Genomic DNA, 20,759 nt, shown 5'->3' with positions numbered 1-20,759 from the left:
GACAACAGGAGATGGGGGTGACGATCCCAAACCCACAGATGGGGGAATGGAAGCTTATTCAAGATACATAACTTGTCAAAGGTCACTCAACTTGCAAGTGACGGGGACTGAATTTGGAGCTGAACCTGTTCCATGGCATGTATTCTGCATCAATCCTTTGGCTACAGGTTTCCCACACTATCACAAGCTCTGAATGCACAAAGAAGGACGACGGTGAGGCAGTGACAGAGTGTTAACAGCATGGAGGGAAGACGCTGCATTCTGTGAACTCATTCTGGATTGGTGCACCGTTTGCAGTGGGTTTTGAAGTGTGCTGTATCTTCCAGACTCTAATTCTGGGAAGACCGTGTTCTGTGCCCAGCTTCTCTATGACATGATAACATTTCCTTTATCAGACCCCTAGAGAGCAGGTCTGTAAGTGAATGGATACAGATCTTTCCTGGCCCCATTTAATGGAAATAAAAAGTTAAATCAGCTCATATTCAAAGTATGGTGGAAAGTTGATAGCAGCATGCTTAAGGGACCCAGCTCGACTTGCCTGCCTTGCGTGCACTAAATAGGAAAAAGCAAGGTTGTTGCACTACTACTGATACCTTCAATCTCTTTTCCCTATTCACAGGAATTGCAATCATCAGTGACATTTGGGCTTCCTGTGCTCATACACATCTACAGTAACAAATCAGGCTTGCTGCCCTGTGGCCGGATGTTCTCTGCACAGCACAAGCCACTGCCTTAAGTTTCATGTCGTTAAAGAGAGTGGTTTTGGAAGCAAGAGCATGACGGTCATTAATAGCTTGCTAACTTATTGGTATAAAAATCCAAACATCTCCCCTGTACTTGCAAGGTAGTTATTTTATAATCTTTCAGGTTCCCACCCCCTGGCATTATTTCTAGACACCTATCCAGGGCTGTCTGGCCATCCCTTTTGAAGTTAAAGCGTAATTTAAAAAATAAAGACATGCAATTCACACTTTGCAGGAGCCCTCGCCCTGCATGCAGTTAGGACAGTTGACCCCTTTGAGCAGCTTCTAACCTACGTCACCACTACTTTGACCAGGGATTGCTGCAGCTCAGCTTGGAATCTGTGGCCCGGGATTCTCCGTTCTTTCCATCCCTCCTGGACAGCAGTCACGTGGAGGCTGCTGTCTCTACAAGGTCGGGTAACCCTTTTCTTTGCTAGGCACAATGTAATTTTTGGGATGTCTACTTTGAGCTGCACAGGTCTCATCACTGATGGGAGGGAAATGCCACCAAGGGCTTGGCCAGAAACTGCTTGGATCTGGGGATGATGGCAGCAGTTCCTGTTCCTTTCTAACATTTTTGTGCTTTTTATGGAGAGAGGGTTCAGGGACTGCTGGTGTGCAGGGGAGTTGGTTGAAAATGGGAGCAGCCCCCTCACTGAAATAAGGAGAAAGTGGATTTTCTTAGACTGTTGCTTGTAGAAACAGTGGGGTCCTGACTGAATCTACAGTGGGACGTGGACAGTGGCAGAGTTTGAAGAACTTGAAAGCATCCTCCCACTGCCTCGGGTGCAGGGAGCCAGTCTGAGGGTGGGGACTGGCGAGGAAACCGAAAGACTCCAGGGTGTCTCCTCTGCAGTCCAGCTCAGGGCTGAAACCCCCACGTGGGGGAGGAGCTGCAGGCAGCAGCGAAGGGCCGCTTCCCCAGAGACGCATGGGACCAGCTTCTCCAGTGGGGAGCGTGGTGTCCTCTTCAGCTGTGTGCACATAGTGAGACTTCAGGAGAGAGGGTGCTGAGGGGGTTCGATGGCACTGGTGACCACACCCTGGGTGTGAAACCTGGAGGGGGTCCTTGGAAGTGGATTTGTGGGCTGTAGATTTCAGGGACTGCACTTGAAGAATCTGAATTGGCTAAATGTGAGCATGTGAGACGCTGTGGAAACTTCTCGAAACCCTTGGGGTGAAAGTGGAGAGCGAGCTTTGGGATGAGCCATGAAATTGGGGTGGTGAACAATTCCTGGTTTATGAGACGGACTTGGAGGGGTTGGAGCAATCTGGGTTCCATCGGTTTGGGAACAGATCTCAGGAAGGGCTAGAATGTGACCCTATCCTAGCTTAAAAACTTCCCACATTACATACCAGCCTCATTTTGAGGATAAAATCCCAGCTAAAGTGGAAAAGCATATAACCTATGAATTGAATTTCTGGCTTGACCCTTGTTGGCCAAGGGAACCACATCAACAGTGATCTCAGAACACAGAGAAAGTGCTGACCTCACGGATCACACATGCTGTCCTTTGTGGAGAGTCCTTGGTGGACAGCCATGGAAAAGACTGGATTCAATTCTTAAGGATCTTAATAATAATTTAAAAAGCCCATTGGATGGCAACTTTAATTACTTTGCAGATACTTTACCCTGTCACTGAGAACCAGACAGACCTCTCCCTTCCTGATTACAATGAAAATATGTTTTTAAAAACAAACACTTTACTAGGGATATTTTTTTAATTAGAGGAAAGATTAACCAAATACATTTTCTCTTGTAATTTAATCCATTCTAATTATCTTGAGACTGTTTATGATGAAATACTTAAAAAAATCTGCTAGCTGCTATTTCATGTGGTTTCTTTATTACTCACAAATAGGAAAGCTTGAGATGGCCAATGACAGTATTGCCTTCTGCAGTCTGACTATAAAGATGCACAGAAGGGCATGATAAAAAGAAGTCAAGTCATGAACCCCAATTCTGACGGGCAGTTTTTCAAGATGGTGACACTCTACTTTCCAAAAACAAGGCAATCTTTTAAAAAAGATTCATGAAATAGCATGCTATCAAAGAAGAGGGTGGGGGAAGACAGAACCCTGTTAGACAAGCAACTTGGGAGGAAATGCAAAATCTGTTCTTTCATGAACATCTGGGATATCCTGTGTGGTTCCCAACAACCCAGGAGATGAGCCAGGAATTGCAGAGAATCCCCAGATGTTACACATGGGTCATGCTCCAAGGAGTTGAGCAATTGCAGCAGGGGAGAAATGAGGGTAATTGTGAAGTTTATGGGGCTGAATGGGGACAGGGAATCAATGAGAGTTCTTGATTTTCCAGAAGGCACACATGTTACTCGATGTAGTCAAAGCTGGGTGTTTCTATGACGTACAGAGCTGGTGCAAGTAAATCTTGAAACCCAGATTCATGAGGAATGGGAAAGAATAAGAAAAAGAGAGGGCATGCATTCTAAAAGGCACTGATTTGGGCAGCATCGCAGCTTGAGAAATACTGAATTCTGTCTTAAAGGAGAGGACAGTGTCTCCTAGCTCCTCAAGGGCATCTGTGACCTCCAGTTTGAGAAGTATAGATTTAAGAGAACCAAAGTTTTATTCTATGCAGTCATAGTAGGATTTCCAAATAACACTTCCAAGAGGTGCTTGTTATAAAAATAAAACCCAGAATTGAAACCAAATTCTCATAGGCTCTTGCAGATTATGTCTAAGAGGTTGTGTTTTAGAACCTTTGGTCAAAATAAGCAAATCCTAATTTCACAACAAGTTTCTATTAGCATAAATATTTGATCCCATGTAAAACTGGGTTATTTGGTAAAAATAAGCAGCTTTAATTTCAGATGAGAAAGACTGTTTTCTGGTTCTAAGATTCAGACGCCAGCAGGTGGGTGAGCAAGCCTTTGTGTGGAAACTGGATAGGGGTGTGATTATTTGTGACATGCTACTAACTACTTGATGCGTTGGAGGCAGGTTTGGTAGCGGTAGGAGGGAGAAAAGGTTTTAAAGCAATTTTTAAAAAATTTTTTGGTAACAGGGATTGAACCCAGGAGCGCTTTACCACTGAGCCACATTCCCAGTCCTTTTTTATATTTTACTTAGAGATAGGGTCTCACTGAGTAGCTTAAGTTGCTGAGGTTGGTTTTGAACTTAAGGATCCTCCTGCCTCAGCCTCCCGAGCCATTGGGATTATAGGCGTGTGCCATGGTGCCCAGCGGGAGAAAAGTTTTAATGAGAATATTATTTTAAGAATTCTCTTTTGCTCTTTAATTGTTTTGGTTTGTTTTCCCCCCTGTGGAAATCTTGTTTATTTACTAATATGTACCTATTTAAAGTGAGCAGATTTATGTTTTTTTTTCTTTTATATGGGTGACTTTATTTATTTATTTTTATTTTTACAGACTGCCTTTTGATTCATTGTACACAAATGGGGTACAACTTTTCGTTTCTATGGTTGTGCACGATGCAGATTCACACTATGCGTGTAATCATACATGTACATAGGGTAATGATGTCTGTCTCATTCCACCATCTTTCAAACCCCCATTTTGTTTGTTTTTTTACATCAGTACCCCAAAACAATCGTGATGAGGGGGACATCGGCTTGAATTTACTCAACTCTGATGTCATGCTTGGCATAGTACTAGGTATCCCCATCTTACAGAAAAATAAACCAAGGCACATAATGGTTAGAAGAGGTGCCAAGACTTGAGCTCAGTCAGCGTGATAAGAAAGCTCGTGTCCTTAAGCACTCTGTGATGCCTGCACTTGTCCCAACCCAAGTGAAGTGGATGTACATGAACTGCTTTAATGTCACCTTTCTCCATTAAAAAGCATATTATGAATGAATGAAGTAGAGGGCTGATCACTCAACCTACACCAGGAAGGGTTTCAATGGACCAAAGAGTCCCCAGAGATACTGGATATGCGTTAGAATTAATGTGAAATGATAAGTGAATAAACTAGTAACAAAAAACACCATTCAAGGACTGGAGATGTGGCTCAGTGGTAGAGCACTTGCCTAGCATGCATGCGACCCAGGCACTGCAAAACAGAAAAAGAAAAAGAAAGAAATAAGTACCCTTGACTGCACTCAATAATCTGACGATGCCTCATCAGCCAGGGTAACACTCTGTTGTATCGGTCCCTTTAACGCAGTCTTTAGTGTATACTGACGGAGTCTATGCTGAAAACTCGTTGTGCGGAAGAGATAAAGTCTTGACCGCCTTAGAGTGGCCCACGCATGTGATTCTGCATCCAAAGTAATAAAACCCTGGAAATGGACAGGTCCTCAGAGACCGCCTCATTCAAGTGTATTCTAAATTCAGTCAATCATATAGTGCAGTTGTGATATTTGCAATATCTGCAGTGTTATTTACTTAATATTTTTCTTTAAATTTACTCAGGCCTAATAATGCTACCTACTTCCACCACATCCCTAAGCGATAACACCTATATAATCATGAGTTTGATGTGCTAGTTATACATTTTTTTCCTAATACTTACTTTGAAGAACACTCTATAACTATTCAATAAAGTCTCTTTGTATACCAACGAAAAGCATCTTACGCTCATGTCTCGTGCCCTAGCAAGTCATTATGTGGTCCAACCCCCTCGTTCACCAGGCGGAGGAAGCGAGGTCAGAGAGGCGTGGTGATTCGCTGCTGGGCACAGAGAGGACACTGGTGTCCTCATCTGCTGGTCAGTCTATTTCCCAAGACTCTATAAGGAGTCAGAAGCTGAGTGATGGAAAAGCTGTCCATTACAAATATCTACTGGAGCCCACCCATGGCAGCCCTCTGTCTGGGGAGTGATGCTGCATCTCTGCAAAGTCTCCAGGGCCAAGCACCCACTGCACACGAGGGCACCTCGTTCCATCTATTTCAACAGATCTGATTCTTATGTGCTTTCCTTTCTTTTGAGTCTGGGACTCTTCCTTAGAGCTAATTCCCACCCATGGGTCTATGTTCTAAGAGTTGCAAACCACTTTTCGCTCCTGGGAAGTCTTATATTTTATACCAAGGTACACAGTGAATCTTTGGGTCAACGAGGGACCGCATCTGTGATGGTGGCCCTGGATGATTATAAAGGAGTTTAAAAATCCCTGTCATCTGGCAGCACTGTAGCCGTAACCTGTAGCGCTACGCATGAGTCACGTGTTTGTGCTGATGCTGGTGTAACAAACCTCGTGTGCTGCCAGCCGTACAAAACAGGGCAGCTTCCATGATGGACGGGGCACAGAGCCAGGTTATGATAATAAACAAGCGCATGGATGTGCTTACTACACTACACTTTTTATTATTGGTTTAGAGAGCACTCCAGCCCACAGAAACAACGTTTGCTGTAAAACAGTTAACTGTGTCTGCCCGGCAGCAGTCTCACACAGCTTGTGTTTCTTGCCTCTTCTGATGTCACCAGAGGCCATGTGGAGTGACTGACCCAGACAGCGTAGGTTGGTATGTACACTATGAGGTTCATCTAAAACGTGTTTCTCAGGATGTTCCTCCATCATTAAGTGAAGCATAACTGTACTTTCAGGAGGTGGCCCTGTCCCTGAGGGCTACAAGTTTATTTGTGACCAGTTCCTCTGAGACTTTAAGGGGATAGTACAGAGGATGATCTCAGTTGTTGTCTCCCGACTCATCTAAAATGTTGAGAATGCTTCTGTCCTTAATTTTTTGATGGGAAAGCATTTCATGAACCAAATTACTAAATCATATATGAAGCAATTCTCAAATTGCTTCTATTTAAACTACAGAATGGGGCTGGGGATATGGCTCAGTTGGTAGAGTGCTTGGCCTTGCATGCACAAGGCCCTGGGTTCCATCCCCAGCACCACAAAAACAAAACAAAAAAACTACAGAATGGTCAATTCCTAGAGTTAGGATGAGGTTTGTGTCTATTTTCCAACTGATACTAAAACATTCCTCTTCAACATCCAGAACAGGAAAGCCAACACTTCCTCTGACGAGAATCTCATTACCTACAAAGTCGTTTTTTCCTATCCTCTTGTTTTATTTTTTCTCAGTGATGATATGAAAATGTATTCCAGTAACTTCTACCATTCAGTCTTTGTTCTGGGTTCGGATAGGAACCCTTGAACAGACTATCTGATCCAGACTGAAAGAGAATTTCTGACACATGGGATTCCTGACCTGCACCGGGAAGACTCATATTTTGGCCAACTGTGGGGGGAAAGAAACAAAAATCATGGTGTGAAAAGTTTGTCTGGAGTCTTTAACAGCGAAGGGCCATCACTTCAGGTTTTTACTTTAAAAAAAAAAATAAAAAAAAGAAGGCGGCGGCCCTGGAGGAACAGGTTAATTAACCAATCAGAGGATGAGCTGCTTCTCCAGACATGGCTCCACAGAGGCTAATTTCATCTCAACTTGATCTCATTGTAGAGTCACGAAATCTCAAATGTTCAAGGACAATAGCTACAAGAAAAAACATTTCCATAACTTGGAATGAAACTGGAATGAGATGCAGAGGCAGCTGTCCTCAGACTGGAGTTGGTTAATTTTAACAGCCGTTTCCTTCCCAACCTGTTCCCTATTGTTCTGAAGTGTTCTCCCTCTTGGACTGTGACCCTGTCTACTTCTGATGACAATTACTTAATCAGCGCATCAGATTGCCGCACGGATGGTTTTACCTTGGGTAAAGATTCATTTTCCTTATTAACATCACAAGAACCTATTTCTTTCCCCAACCAATTAAAGAGGAAAAATAGAAGGCCCCGGTGCAATAGAGGGAAAAGAAAACTGTTCCGACTTGTGGCACCTGCTCAGGTCACTCAGCCCCACGTGGCCCTAGGAATCAGGTTGTCACGATTCTGAAACGTGATTGGAGGTCAGGACCATGCAGGCAAAATACACAAGTTGGAATAACAGCGACAGACGCTGCCCACTACGCACATACCAAACGGTTCACCCAGGTTCGGAAGAAGCCAGCGCGGATGGATGTGGCCTGTGGGTGTGTCAGTGTGCATTACAGACAACAGATGTCCCGACAGCCTGTGTTCAGCAGATAATCACAACAGAGCACCACAGCATTTAACTTCACTTCTCTATTCCCTGCTAATACGATGGTTGGCTTCTCTTCATATTTCGCCTGACCATTCTGCTGGCAAAACACATTAGCATCTGCTTCGTCTATTTATAATATAAGAGATGCCTGTCTGAGCCCACTGAAGTTCATGGTGATTCTGACCTAATGAGAATTCTATAGTTCCTTCATGCTCTGGTGCTATAGCCACTGGATGACTTTCTTATGTTAAATCCTCAACATTAATAAAGGGTAATGGCCGGTCATAGGCAGGTAGCAGGTAATAGGAACAACCCACATTAAGATCATGTTTAAAGAATAAACGTCTTCTGACCACATTTTGGTTTATTAATAGGAGTAAACTGTACCTTATCCAAATAACATATTCCAAAGATAATACATGAATTGTGGTCAATTTGGATTCAAAGTCTGTGCTTACCCATGCAATTCTATAGATTTTAGCCATACCTTTATTAAACTTGTTTGAAAGAGATAACATAAGAATTATTGCTTGGTAGAAGCAAGTGAGCTGCTAAGATAGCTCTGACAGTTAACACTGAAATATTATATCTTCTATGAAAGTCTGTGGCAATATGTACTCAATTTCCAAAGATAAATAATTTGGTTGCAAATTTCAGCAATGCATTTGGCCAGACGTGGCTAGATCCTGGTACTTCTACTTGACAGAATTTTAGAAGTCTGTGCTTTTTACTCCTCCTTTTCTTCCCTACCTGTCCTCTTGCTTCGTTCGCTATAAGAAGTGCAATCCACCAATGCTGGCCTGAATTGTCCAGTTGACTATTTGCAATGACTTCAAGAAAATCTCGCTGTGACCTTTGGAAAACAGGCCCCAGACAACCTAAGTACCCTACACCAACCACCCCTCATTCTGCCTCCCCCCAAACTTCCAGATGCGTTATTTACTGACTATGTGCCATTTCATTCTTATTTATATTCTATTTTCAAAACAGAGCATTCGAGGCTTTGCTTGGAAAGGACCAGAGTCTCCCTTTCCTCTCTGACTGTCTCCCCGAGGAGGAGGCTGATTCTGAGCTTGTAAATCGTGGCATTTACTCTAAATGAAATGACAGGAGTGTCTGTTCCAACTAAGAGACTAAACTCCCCGAAACAGCTCTGGGGCCAGAGGTTGAAAAGCATAAGAAGCAATTATGCGCCTACAAACATCTCTCTCGCTTCCCAACAGCAAATCTCCTGGCCAAGGGATATTTGGCTTTTCTTTTTGCAAAAACTTCAGCGAACAAAAGCAGGAAGAGGTGGCACATGACTGACAGAGCCACGGAGCCCTAATTTCTCACAAGAAAGGCTTTGGGGATCAAGATCTTTACAACTTACACTGCACAAATCTAAAGCCACAGGACTTCTGAATTTGGAACCACGGACTTCTCCGCACCAGCACCCTCTTCATTTTGAGAGCGTCACGTGACATAAATTTGCACATTCTCAATGTCCCTCAGGAACTCCTGTGTGTCAGCTCACAGAGATGTGAAACTTGAGCCTAACACTTCAAGTCATAGAAACACCTTTTTCTAATACTTCTCTCCCCAAGGGCGGGCTCCACCGAAGCACCTGCTTTCTCTTGCTGGCCACATCCTCGCCCTTCTCCACTGACACCAAAGCTGTCACCTGCCCATCTCATTTCCAAAGGCCCTGGAGACATTTCCACTCATCTACTGTCTTCACACCACCACACTCTGTGGCCTCTGGACCTTCTCTCTTCCTCTCCGCCCTGACAGCCTTCAAGCCTCCCTTCCAGCCTGCCTCCCTTTTCTCCTTTCTGTCCATCTGCACTTGAGCTGTTCTCGTTCAGGGCTCAACCTCTCTTTTTCTCTAAAGGGCCAGACGACAACCGGCTTGGTGGGCCATGGGATCAGTGCCAAACGGAAGCACGAGGCTGATCAGATGCCGCCGGCAAGTGGGCCTGGCGGTCCTCTACCCGCACTTTGTTTATGGACACTGACATTTGAATTTCACAGAACCATCACAGCATGAAATATTTTTCTTGGATTTTTCAAACCCTAACATACGTAAAAACAATCCTTATCTTCGGAGCGACAGGAGGACAGGCGGTAGGCCCGGCCGGCTTCCCGGCAGCGGTTGGCTCACCCCTGCCCTAATATCTGTACTCCCTTCTTGTGAACCATTCACAGGGTAAGGACAGGTTGTAGGTAGGGGAGAGCCATCAGGCATCGCTGTGGGGCCCTAACCCTGTTGTCCCTCTACCTCCCAGATGTGGGGACAGGGGAGCCAAGGGATGGGATGTTGGATAATATGAAGGGAGAGAAAATAGGATTCGCTACCTCAAGAGCTTTGGGCTGAGAGAGGATGGAGGCCAGGGGGGTATGGGGGTGAGGAAAGGTCTTCATTTAAATCACTGCACATGCAAAAGCACATCAAGAGGAACGCCCCCGAGGAGTGCCAGCTATTGTCAGAGCTCTCTTGGTCTTGGGCTGTGCATCCCTCCCTGAAAGTCCTGTGAATTGTCCCTCTGCGGGGGACTGAAGATGAGAGCGGTTGCAGGGGAGGCAGGACCTGGAGCGTCATTGAGAGATTGCAAAAACAATTCACTGCCAACAGACTGTCCCAGCAGGGTCCCAGTGCTACGGTTGTAGGCCTGATTGGCACGCTGCCCCCTTGGACGTCCAATTAGGTGGGAACTGGAGGAAATCAAATGCAGAGTCGTTCACTTTATCTCTGCTTCACCACCCGAATGAACAGCATGGGAAACTGAGTCTGATCTCATCGGTCAGCGCTGGGCAAACGCCTCACCCTGTGTCTCACTGGGGTGACCCAGCTCTGCCTGGAGTTTCTGGGCCAGGACAGAGGGGAGGGTGCAAACGTGACAGTTGGAATCAAAAGTAACTTCAAGGGGCTAATGGTGGTTAGACTGAAAACTTCCCTGAGTTTCCACACAGGTAAGTGGATTAGCCGGCTTGGCGTGAAATGGATCGTAGGACTGACCTAATTAAACAACAAAAGGCAAAAATGGGGGTAAAATGATGTTCAAGTTCACAGCTTTGTCATCCTAACTGTCTGAGAGACGTGGAGAGCCAAAAAGCAGAGGCTTCCAACTCCTAATCAAAGGGCTACTTAGCCACGTTCAACCCAGTAGTGTCCTCCTGAGACCAAAATCACAGCAAAACACCAAACCAAACCCAAAACGAAGGAACTTCAAAACTGCTACTTCTTGCCAAAGAAAGTGACCTTTAAAAAAATATTCTTGGTCAAGAAACTTACATAAAAGGGTCTGGATGAAGAGTGAAATGGGACCAGGGGAGGAGACGTTTGCTGGTGGGGTGCTGATGGGAGGTCAGGAGCCCCACCACGAGCCCTGCGTGGCAAAATGCTCACATCCCTGATTGTAGCGCTTGGCTACCAGGGGAGCTGGGAGTCCTCCAGCATCCAGCCCGTCAAAAATAAGTGTGTTCACATTGTTGCCAGCAAGCAATGATCCGGGGATCCAGCCAGCTGGGGGAGCATTCGGAGAGGGAAGACTTGCAGACCACAGTGCTTCTGGGCGCTCGGGTCTCCAGGCACTGACAATTTCCCATGCATGTGCATTCCTCCCTCCCCGAGGGTTTTCTGATCTGGTCTGGTCCCTTTTCTCCCAACCTGGGATCTTTGAAAGAAGGGAAAGCCTTTTCCAAGGCGGGACCTTGCTTTCCCTTTCTCTGTCCCCGTGGAGGTTTGGAGAGGCAGCAGGAATGTTGGAGAGCACTTGTGTCCCTGAGGGAACAGCCAGTTGCAATGCACGACCGTCACTATAGATCTACGATTTATGAAAATAAAGCAATATGTGCCTGTTTCGGTGCCTGCCGTTTGCCTACCAATGGTGCAGTGTTCACCATTCCAGCCCTCTCGGCATTCACATTTGCCATCTTTACAGGTCCCGTGCTCAATGCAGCGGGGGTGGCACACGCGCTGGTCGCAAGCTGCGCCTGTCCAGCCCTCTTCACAGCGGCAGGCTCCCCCGATGCAGACGCCGTGAGTGCCACAGTCTACTGAGCACACTTCTGGAAGAAAAACAATGATTACAGCTCAACACAGCAGCTGGCGAAAACCTTCAGGGAAGCCAGACCATGTGCATGGCCCGGGCCCCCGGAGCAGGCCCCGAGGCCCGGCAGCTATGACATCTCGGGAGGCTTGTCTGTCCGCTGGCTGGGGATCAATCGTTGTTAGGATGTCTGTCTAGAGTAGTGGTTCTCAAAGTGTGGTCCCTGGACCGGCAGCATCCCCGTCACCTGGGAATCCTTCAGAAATGCAAACTCTTGTGCCCTGGCTGGACCAGGTGAATCAGGAACTCTGGGAGTGGGGCCCACAAGTCCATCTTAACGAGTCCTCAGGGAGGGTTTGCTACTCACTGGTGTGTGACAGCACTCTTCTACGACAGAGACCGACCCTAGAGGAGGCAGGGGGCTCAACTTGGCAAAGCTAACCGTGGGGCACACGCCTGAGAAGGGGTTTGGTGGATCCTGACTCCCTAGCCAGCTGGGCCTCTTCTTCCCTTGCACTGCCCAGGTCCCTGCGGCCTGTCAGGGACTCCGCTGCTCCATCCCCAGGTTGACTGCAGACCCCTGCCTTCCCCAGACGTCACCTGGCGGCAACGCTGACCGCCGTCACCATGCTGCACTTACACAGCCTCTTTCTCAAAGGAGCTCAAAGTCTTTTGTGGTTGGGGAGGAGACAGACAGACAGATATGCACTCTCTGGTGTTCCAGACCTCTCACGCGAGGACAAGCACGTGCCAGACATTCATCGTCACAACAGTCTACTGAGGGGGGCGTGGCTTGTCATGCCAGGGGAGGGGGGACAGACCAGGGGCGGTCGGTGACTCACACAAAGTCACACAGCGTGTCTGTGGCAGAACTGGGCCTTGCGTCTAGGGCTCTCTCCTCCCCCATCCTCTGCAGAGGGCTGTGCCAGGGCTACCAGCATCAAAGAAGCAGCCAGAGTCGAGGGGTCTGAGAACACATCCCAAAATAGCCCATTTTGAACTGACTCTCTCTTTTTTTTTTCCTTTTTGGAATGAAATATTCATTTCTTGCCCATTGTGGAGAAAGCCTCACAGATCTTCCTCTCCTGATTGCCATGGCAATCTGACAGCTGTGTCCCTACCCAGAGGAAGCGGGCGGTGTGAGCATCGCTAGGCTGGATGGGCGCTCGTCTGTGTGAGCCCCACCTTCCTCAGGAAGGTCGGGACCCATGTGAACTGCTGAACCGTCCCATTTCTCAGGTCACTTGGGAGGTAAGACTGGTATTCTTAATTTTAGGAAAATAAAGCGTACAGCACAACTTCATTATTGTCGGGTCACTGGAGTATTATGAGCCGTCTAACGTGTTCACACAGCACCCCGGGGAGCCTCTCCTCTGTTTTATAGGACGTTCTATGTGGTTGGTCTGGGGGCTGACTTGTTCTGTTCTGCTTTCTGGAACCTTTAGGGAGTGCACACAAGCCGATAATGCACATGGAAGCTTCCCTCCTGGCCCTCATCCACTCACGGTGGGAACCCACAGGCCCCAGAACCAGCCTGGTGTTTTTCCTCATTGTTTCTCAAAGACCACAGACTCTGCAGCTAAGGAGAGGAGTGAGACTGGCCCTGTGAGACTGGCCGAAGTCCCTCCATCCCCAGCTAGCGTGAAGAGAAGGCCATCCATCTGGGGACAGGATGGCACCCTGGGCATGAGTGTTGGGAGACGGTGGAGAAAACCTCTAGGCTTACCGACGGAGCAGTCGGGACCCATCCAGTTGGGATCACAGCTGCAGAGGCCCGAGTCGGGGAGGTACGTGCCGTGGCCACTGCACTGGTCTGGGCACTGGACCCTCGCCAGCTCACAGTTGAGACCGCCCCAGCCAGGGCTGCAAAGGCATTCTCCATTCACACAGACCCCGTGGCTGGAGCAGGTGGGATCCAGGCAATCCACTGAGAAGGACAAAAACACAAAGGACAAGTACGGGTCAGTCATGGGGATGGGCCATGGAGCACGGGCCTCTTCCTCAAGGACCGATGGCCCACTGATTTCATTTGGCAGCAAATGGAGCCGTCCAGGTAACGCCCACACGGCCTCTTGAAGGACACTCATGAAAATAAAAGGCTTTTAAAATGTCAAAACACCAAATTTCCAACCTGGAGAGGATGCAAGAGAACAAAGGGGATTTCTCAAACAGAATTAGGGGGGACCGAGACATAAATTCCAAACAGGTTCCGAGGTGTGTCATCCGACCTGTAGAACCTTGTCCTCGCAAGCCTTTGTACTTGACTGTGCTGTACTGGAAACGTGCACGCTCGTGCTGTCTCTGCACATTTGACCAAATCCTGCACCGCTCCTAAATGGGGAAAGGGGAGGCTTCCTCTAACCTCACTAACCCTTGGCTTCCAAAGGGAACAAAAGACTCAAAAGAAAACCCAAACCCATGAAACTCATAAATGAGTCACTTTGCAACGTAGGCTTCACTTAGGCTAAGTCGAGAGTTAGTCTGATTCTCGGAGCAGGCACACGCTGAAGGATTGGGCAATGCTGGGCCAGAGAGATGGAGCAGGTGTGGAATTGATCCCAGACAGGGTGGCCCTCCTACCAGGAGTCATGGGGGGACTGGAAGGAGAGGGTCTTGGTGGTGGCACTGGCCCTCCACTAGAGAGTAGGACAAGGGAAGCGTTGGATTCTGGTCACTGCCAGTTTCCTTGTCTATTTGGCCCTCTTAACAATTAGGGTGGCTGGACATCCAGAAGGTAACTTGAAGGGGACTGCCCAAGAACTCCGGCCACTTCTTGAGAACAGGGCTTGGCGGGAGCACGTGATCCAAGCTGCGGGCCTCCACCCAGCCTGCAGGCTTTGTACAGGCAGGCTAGCTTCCTCGGGGCTTCCTCGGACATGATGTCACCATGGTTGGCAGAGCCAAGCTGTGTCGAGGGCTCAGACGCTGCTTTGCGGATGAGAGACACAAGGAAGTCCCATCACCGTTCTTGACTAACAGCTTTGAAATCAGGCCTGTTGGCCTAGATCAGAGCAATGCATCCGCCATCACCCGGGTGGCTCAGCCAGCCGGAGACCACTTCGAGTTCTTTTCTTGGGGTATTTTGGAGCACGCTGACATTGTAATTCCATCCCTTGCACGTGTGTGTGCCACCTTGTGGTTCAAATACTTGGAGAAGATTTTGTTTTTCCTCCTTGCCTAATGCCGAGACTGAAATATGCAAGACATTTGGTCTCTAAATTATTCACCATTACATGGGGATGACGACCCCGTGGGATCCAGCTTCTTGTCGGGTTGACGGTGACATGGCTCATGGTGGTCATCTTTTTTTTTTTTTTTCCTCATTTAGCACAAAATTGTGGTGTGTTTTAATATTGAGAATACATTGACTCTAAATATGACATTATTTAAATTCTCCGTGCCACAAACTAAAATAAATAGTCCTGGGGGATGTCAGACTTGAGGAATTTGGATTTATTAAAAATCACAACATTTCATGAAGCTTCCAATGAGCGTCCTTCTCTTGAGGCAAAAACAGCAATTTTCAGTATTAAGAGATGTTTCTCAGGATCCCATTTGGATATTTTCAGGGAGATAGTATTAGTGGATATCAGTTCCAAACTGGGCCATGGGAAATGACATTTCTTCCCAGAAAGGTGAATTTCAGGGATTTATTGTTAGTTGGAGATGCTTATGATGATGTTACTTAATCTTGTTAACAATCATTTTGGAGTTGAATTCACTGTCTTGGGAAATATAGCTCCTGACAATATAAATCCTTCGGAGGTGTTCAGCTATGCTCTACTGGGGGTGGTGGAACGTGCCGGATATATCAGCGAGCCGAGAGGTGGATACACAGAAGACTTCACGTGGGAGCTGGGCACCACCTGCAGGGGCTCGTGCCTGGTGCAGCTCAGGGACACAGCACATGCTCAACACACGACTGTTGCAGTTTTCTGTGAGCACTCCTCATTAGTGGGACCAACTTCCAGTGTGAGGGATGTGTTAGAAAGAGAAACGGTGCCTTTTCTTGCTTTTAGAAATAATTTGTATTTTGGGATCTGCAAAACATGAGCTAATTCATTCAGCTCCAGTGATGTTCATATTTTTCTAATAAAGGAAATCCCCAAATTCCAGTTTTTTTTTTTTTACTTTGTTCCTATTTCTGATAAAGCAAAAGCAAAATAGACACAAAAATATCGTGTGTGTTCTTGCCTCAAAAATTGCTCTTAACCTATAATTAGCCATTTAAAATGTTTGGTGAGATGCCAACAGCTAGGAAATTTCAAAAAATATATCATAAACCTTTTCTTAAAAGGATAAAATAATAAAAAGAAATATAGGAGAGAGGGAGAGGGAGAGAGAGAGAGAGAGAGATAGAGAGAGAGAGATAGAGGAGACAGAGAGAGAGAGAGGAGAGAGAGAGAGAAAGGGGGAGAGAAGCATTTTTCTTCCAGATAAATTAGCTCTCTCTTTTCTATCCTGAATTATGGTATGAAGAAAGCAGGAGAATCCACTGAGATTTATTAGCCCAGTACTAGAATGTCATCAAAAGAACCATTTATAGTATCTAGAAATATGAGCTAACCCTTTCTCTGGTCAGCGATACCAGTAAATATGCCCTTAGTGCTGTATAATTACAGTAGCTGATGGAATAACTAAATTCAAACTTGAAGAGGAGCAGTTTCACTATGAATTTTAAATTTAGTTCCAATTTCATAAGATGGTCTTGTGGCCACATCCTCAGAGTCTTTAGCAGGCAGAAGGGACTAGGGCATTTCACGAAGCCTTATAAATAGAGACAGTGCTACACTTAAAAGCAGGGTAGTGGCCTTCACCAGCTAAGTACCCTGTGTCTCGAGACGCTGGCCCCCTGGCAACTGAAATCATTAGAACTCATTTAGTCTTGGGTTCTCTGTAGGTTTGGCAAAAAAGGGTTATGAATGCAATTTCTATCCCTAAGGATGAAAAAGGAGGTCAAGGAGTTTTACAAACTATAACCCCCCCAAGAACCATGAATTACATTTATGAAGTTAAATGTCATTGAAAAATGACTCAACCATGCAACTGACGTGGGAACATGGCTGACTTCAACGCACGTGTCAGTTCCTGTCTCATCACCTGCCCACTACCCCAGACATCACGGAACACGTCCTTTTACTTTCTTGTGCAAATGTGTTAATAGCACAACAGTGTTTATGCAGCCGGAGCGAGGATGGCAACTATTGATCTCGCTGCCTGGGCCATTTCAGGTACATTGTTTGAACGTTATGACGATGATGAATATCAGGAATAAAAAGCTAAATGGAAGAAAAAGTGCTGATCCAGACTTTCTGATTTCATTTCCTATTTTGAAAACAGCATATGAATCATCTCGGCTCATTCTTTCTGGGTAGCAGAAATCAATAGGGGAGATTTCACAGTTTCATAAGGTTCCACGTGGCTTGCTTGTTTTGTTGGGGCTTAATTCGCACTGAACATTTAAATAAGGCTGGCTGGAGAGTGAGGAAGTTGAAGGGCCACTTGAAATTCCACTCATACAGATGTGTGCAATCTTTCCTGGAGAGAAAAACCCTAAGCCGGCTGTGTTATTGCTCCAACGCTCTCCTACCAATGATGTATGCAGAAGGTCGCCGTGACCTTTCTCGTCACAGCGTTGGCCTGTCCCATGTTTTCAGAGACTGCAGTTTCGCCTCCCGCAATCCATTTATCTTTAAGAACTTTCACCTTTCAAGCGGGGTTATTAAATCAGTATTTTCTCCACCCAGACTCCCGATTTGGTTTTATGATACAACTACAGGGAGGTTACCTTTCGTAACAGAGGAGGAACTAAATAGAGAAATTGAGTGAGGGAAGTCTTGGGAGTCAGGCTTCTATGCCCCAGTAAGGACCTTGCTGTTAATCTGTGGAGAAATGGAAGCTCTCTGCGGCCTCAGTTCTCCTAACTGTGCAATGGGGGCTTTCACAAGGTGAGCGTGTCTAAGGATAAGGCATGTCCCTACTCTGTGGTGAGGCTGTCATGATAGTGGTCATCCTATAGCACGCAGGTGATCCACGCACTAATGGAGTGGAAGAATGGACCCACTCGTCTCAAGAACCCCACAGAATCCTGCAACCCTGTGTTACTGGCTCATCCTCAAGAAGCTCAAAGAATGGGGGCTTATGGCAACCAACAGGATTTTTCTCTGGGGACGTCCTGGGTGGTCATCTCAAGCCACCTCATGCAGAGGAGGAGTGGGCTCTGCTTTGTCCCTTGGTTTGCTGGGTGAGTGGACACTGTGTTCGCATTGGGAACATGGTGACAAAGGGCTATCTGAGTGCACAGGGTCACTTCGTGGGGGGATGGACATGGTGGGAAGGATCTCAGCTGGGAGACAACTGACCCCATTCAAGGGCTGGGGTAGGACAAGGGGAGGAGGGAACCTAAGTTCTCACCTTCCTACCAACTGTGGTTGATTCTGTATTTGAGAGAAGCAATGGATGGGCAACTGGAGGCCACATTCTATGAGGCAAATGCAGAGGAGGGTGCAGGCAGCTGAGCTTCCTGCCTCATTGGTGCCAGAACTTGGTCCCATCACCTTGGCACCCAATAACTCTCCCAAAAGAACCAATCAGGGTCATTAGGACTGGTTAGAACTGATTTCCCAATTCTAACCTGTCCCCGTGCTCCCTCCCGTTTCCCCCTCTCCTGCTCTCCAAGCCTGATTCTGGACTATGTTTTGTTGATCAGCTTCAGTTTATGACATCCTGATTCCTCCCAGGAGCGCTGGAGGCCCTTAAATTTGTGCTGTCGTGAGCTCTTCAGAGTTCATCAACTCCCAGCCTTCTTGCCGCACATCCTCTCTCCTCCAACGCTGTGTGATTGTTGGTAACCGGAGGAATTTGCCCCATGTGGTGTCTCCAAATGACGGGGATACCCACAGTCTTTCAGACCTGCCTGGTCTCTACAGACGTTAATTTTTGTTGAAATATTTCCCCAGAAGGATATGGGTCTTAGATGACCAAGAACAGTAAAATCAAGCAGAGAGACAATGACAAATCCCAAAATTGGCTTTGAGGAAGGTGGGGGACTCGGGGATTCTGTTTCTTCTCTGGATAGCTTTCATAATTCCCAATTCAGAGGACTTCAAAACAAAATGGAAGAGGGAAGCAGATAGGAGGAGGCAAAGGAAGAAAAAGTGGGAAAGAGGAAGGAAGAGGAGGAGGAGGAGGAAGAGGAGGACAGGAAACAAGACCAAGAGCAATTTAAGAGAAACAGGAGGAAAGGGAAGGAGCTGCTGCCTGCAAAGGAGGTGAAACAAGACCTTCTTTCCAGAACCATCTCTGAAAGCCTTTTCTGTTCTACAGCTAAACAAGTTGCTCAAAGTTTTTAAGTTTTCTGTGCAAAACGCTGAGGCTTCTTTTGCAAAACGGGGGCCTGGGCTCCCGGCTGAGGCCAGGCTGCGTGGCCCCCGCTGCCCTGCGGCCCACTCACCTTCCTCGCAATGCTCCCCTTTGTAGCCTGCGGAGCACACGCAGTTGCCCTCGATGCAGGAGCCGTGGCCCCCACAGGTGGGGTCGATGCACTGGCTCATGGGCACGTCACACTCGGCGCCTTTCCAGCCGCTGTAGCACTGGCATGTTCCTTTAGAATACTGTCCGTTCCCACTGCACAGGACAGGGCAGGCGGCTGCAGAGACCAAAGACAGGACACCAGGTCAGAGGGGGCACCGTCTGCAGGGCGGGTCAATCTGAGGAGACAGAGCCTGCCTGGCACCGTGTCTTTGCTTACAACCTTGGGGGCTGGGGATGGTGGCCAAGGAAGTGCAGGGCCACCTTGGAGTAAAGAGCAATGACGACGCTATTGACTACATTAAGGAGACGCTGCCTGTGAGAACCTTAGTCATCAGAGTCGCCGTCTGAGTGGAGGCTGCTTTCAGGATCCCCAATTGCAGTGGACGCTCAGCCTGGTGAAGTCACATGCCCCTCGACACGGAGCTCAAGGATCCCAAAGGGAAACCAGGTTGACCTGAGTCCAAAGCCACACGGACTTCCCCGCTGTTGTGACTGTTATCGCTGTTGGCCTGGGGATCAGAATCCATTCTGCTAATTATTTCACCTTCAGAACTGTCAACTCCTGACAAGCTGATGCGATGGGACACATTTGAGCCAATGGACCACCGTCTGCCTCAGTTCCTTACCGAGACCATGAAGAAACCAGTGTGCCCTTCAGTGGGTAACAGGTGCACTGAGGCGTGCAGATAAATGCACCTGGCCTATTCTAAAGGGGCGGGGCGGGGCAGGAAGACAGAAATGTCAAGATGTTCCCCATTGGCCTCTGTCCGTGGGAAGAAGGTCGAAATGGGTGGGGCCTATCTGGGATGAGATGACTGACACTTTTCAGCAGTTCGTTCTCAATCGTAGCAACCCCCTGCCCCTTCAGAATTGATCAGGACGTCAGGGGTCTCCCTAGGCCCTGGACTTCCGGCTTCAGCATCAGTAAAGAACCTACATTTCCACACTGCATTCCGATTTGGGGCTGACCTGGGAACACCACTCTGACACCAGCACCAGACTCACAGAGACCTTCGGGAAGGACACTTCAGGACTCCTGTGATTTTGAGCACAGGTTCTAGAATTCTATGGTTGTATACACACACGCCCAACCAGGCCAGGAGGACACGGCAGGTCCAGCCATATCACATGCCCCATGGCCTCATTCATCCCTTTTGTTTTGTTTTATGGTCATTAACTTTCTTCCTTGAGTCTAATGTCCCTAGATCTAATATGCTGCCCAAGGACAGCAGGCAGGTTATCCCTGTTGTCTTTCTACTGGTTGTGTGTTCATCAGTGTTGGCTTGATTGGGTAAATGTTTCTCTATGTTCTTGGTGTGCAAGGGATGCCCTGGGATTTAGCAGCAAGCACTACATAATCATTTATGAAAGATAGCGCTTTACAGATTCTGGAGAGGACTTCGGTTGTCTTTTCCTGGGAAGGTGCATGTTTTACC

General features: G+C 47.2%; 1 protein-coding gene across 9 annotated transcripts in view; it reads right to left on the bottom strand.

Moving 5' to 3' along the window:
* The window catches only part of Tenm2 (teneurin transmembrane protein 2), a 621,032-nt gene that overhangs the window by 105,904 nt on the left and 494,369 nt on the right, over positions 1-20,759 (bottom strand). For 8 of the 9 annotated variants that reach the window (XM_047555832.1, XM_047555823.1, XM_047555824.1 and 5 more), the window contains 3 exons: positions 19,244-19,438; positions 13,517-13,717; positions 11,597-11,809 (listed from right to left, as the gene is read on the bottom strand). In XM_047555832.1, coding sequence (XP_047411788.1) covers positions 11,597-11,809; positions 13,517-13,717; positions 19,244-19,438 — 609 coding nt within the window. The remainder of the gene's footprint in view (positions 1-11,596; positions 11,810-13,516; positions 13,718-19,243; positions 19,439-20,759) is intronic. The other variant, XM_047555825.1, reaches the window with a different exon arrangement.

The sequence above is a fragment of the Sciurus carolinensis genome, chromosome 6, assembly GCF_902686445.1.
Source record: "Sciurus carolinensis chromosome 6, mSciCar1.2, whole genome shotgun sequence".
Classification (NCBI taxonomy): domain Eukaryota; kingdom Metazoa; phylum Chordata; class Mammalia; order Rodentia; family Sciuridae; genus Sciurus; species Sciurus carolinensis.
The sequence above is the reverse complement of the archived record's forward strand: the minus strand, read 5'-3'. Positions and strand labels throughout refer to the sequence as shown.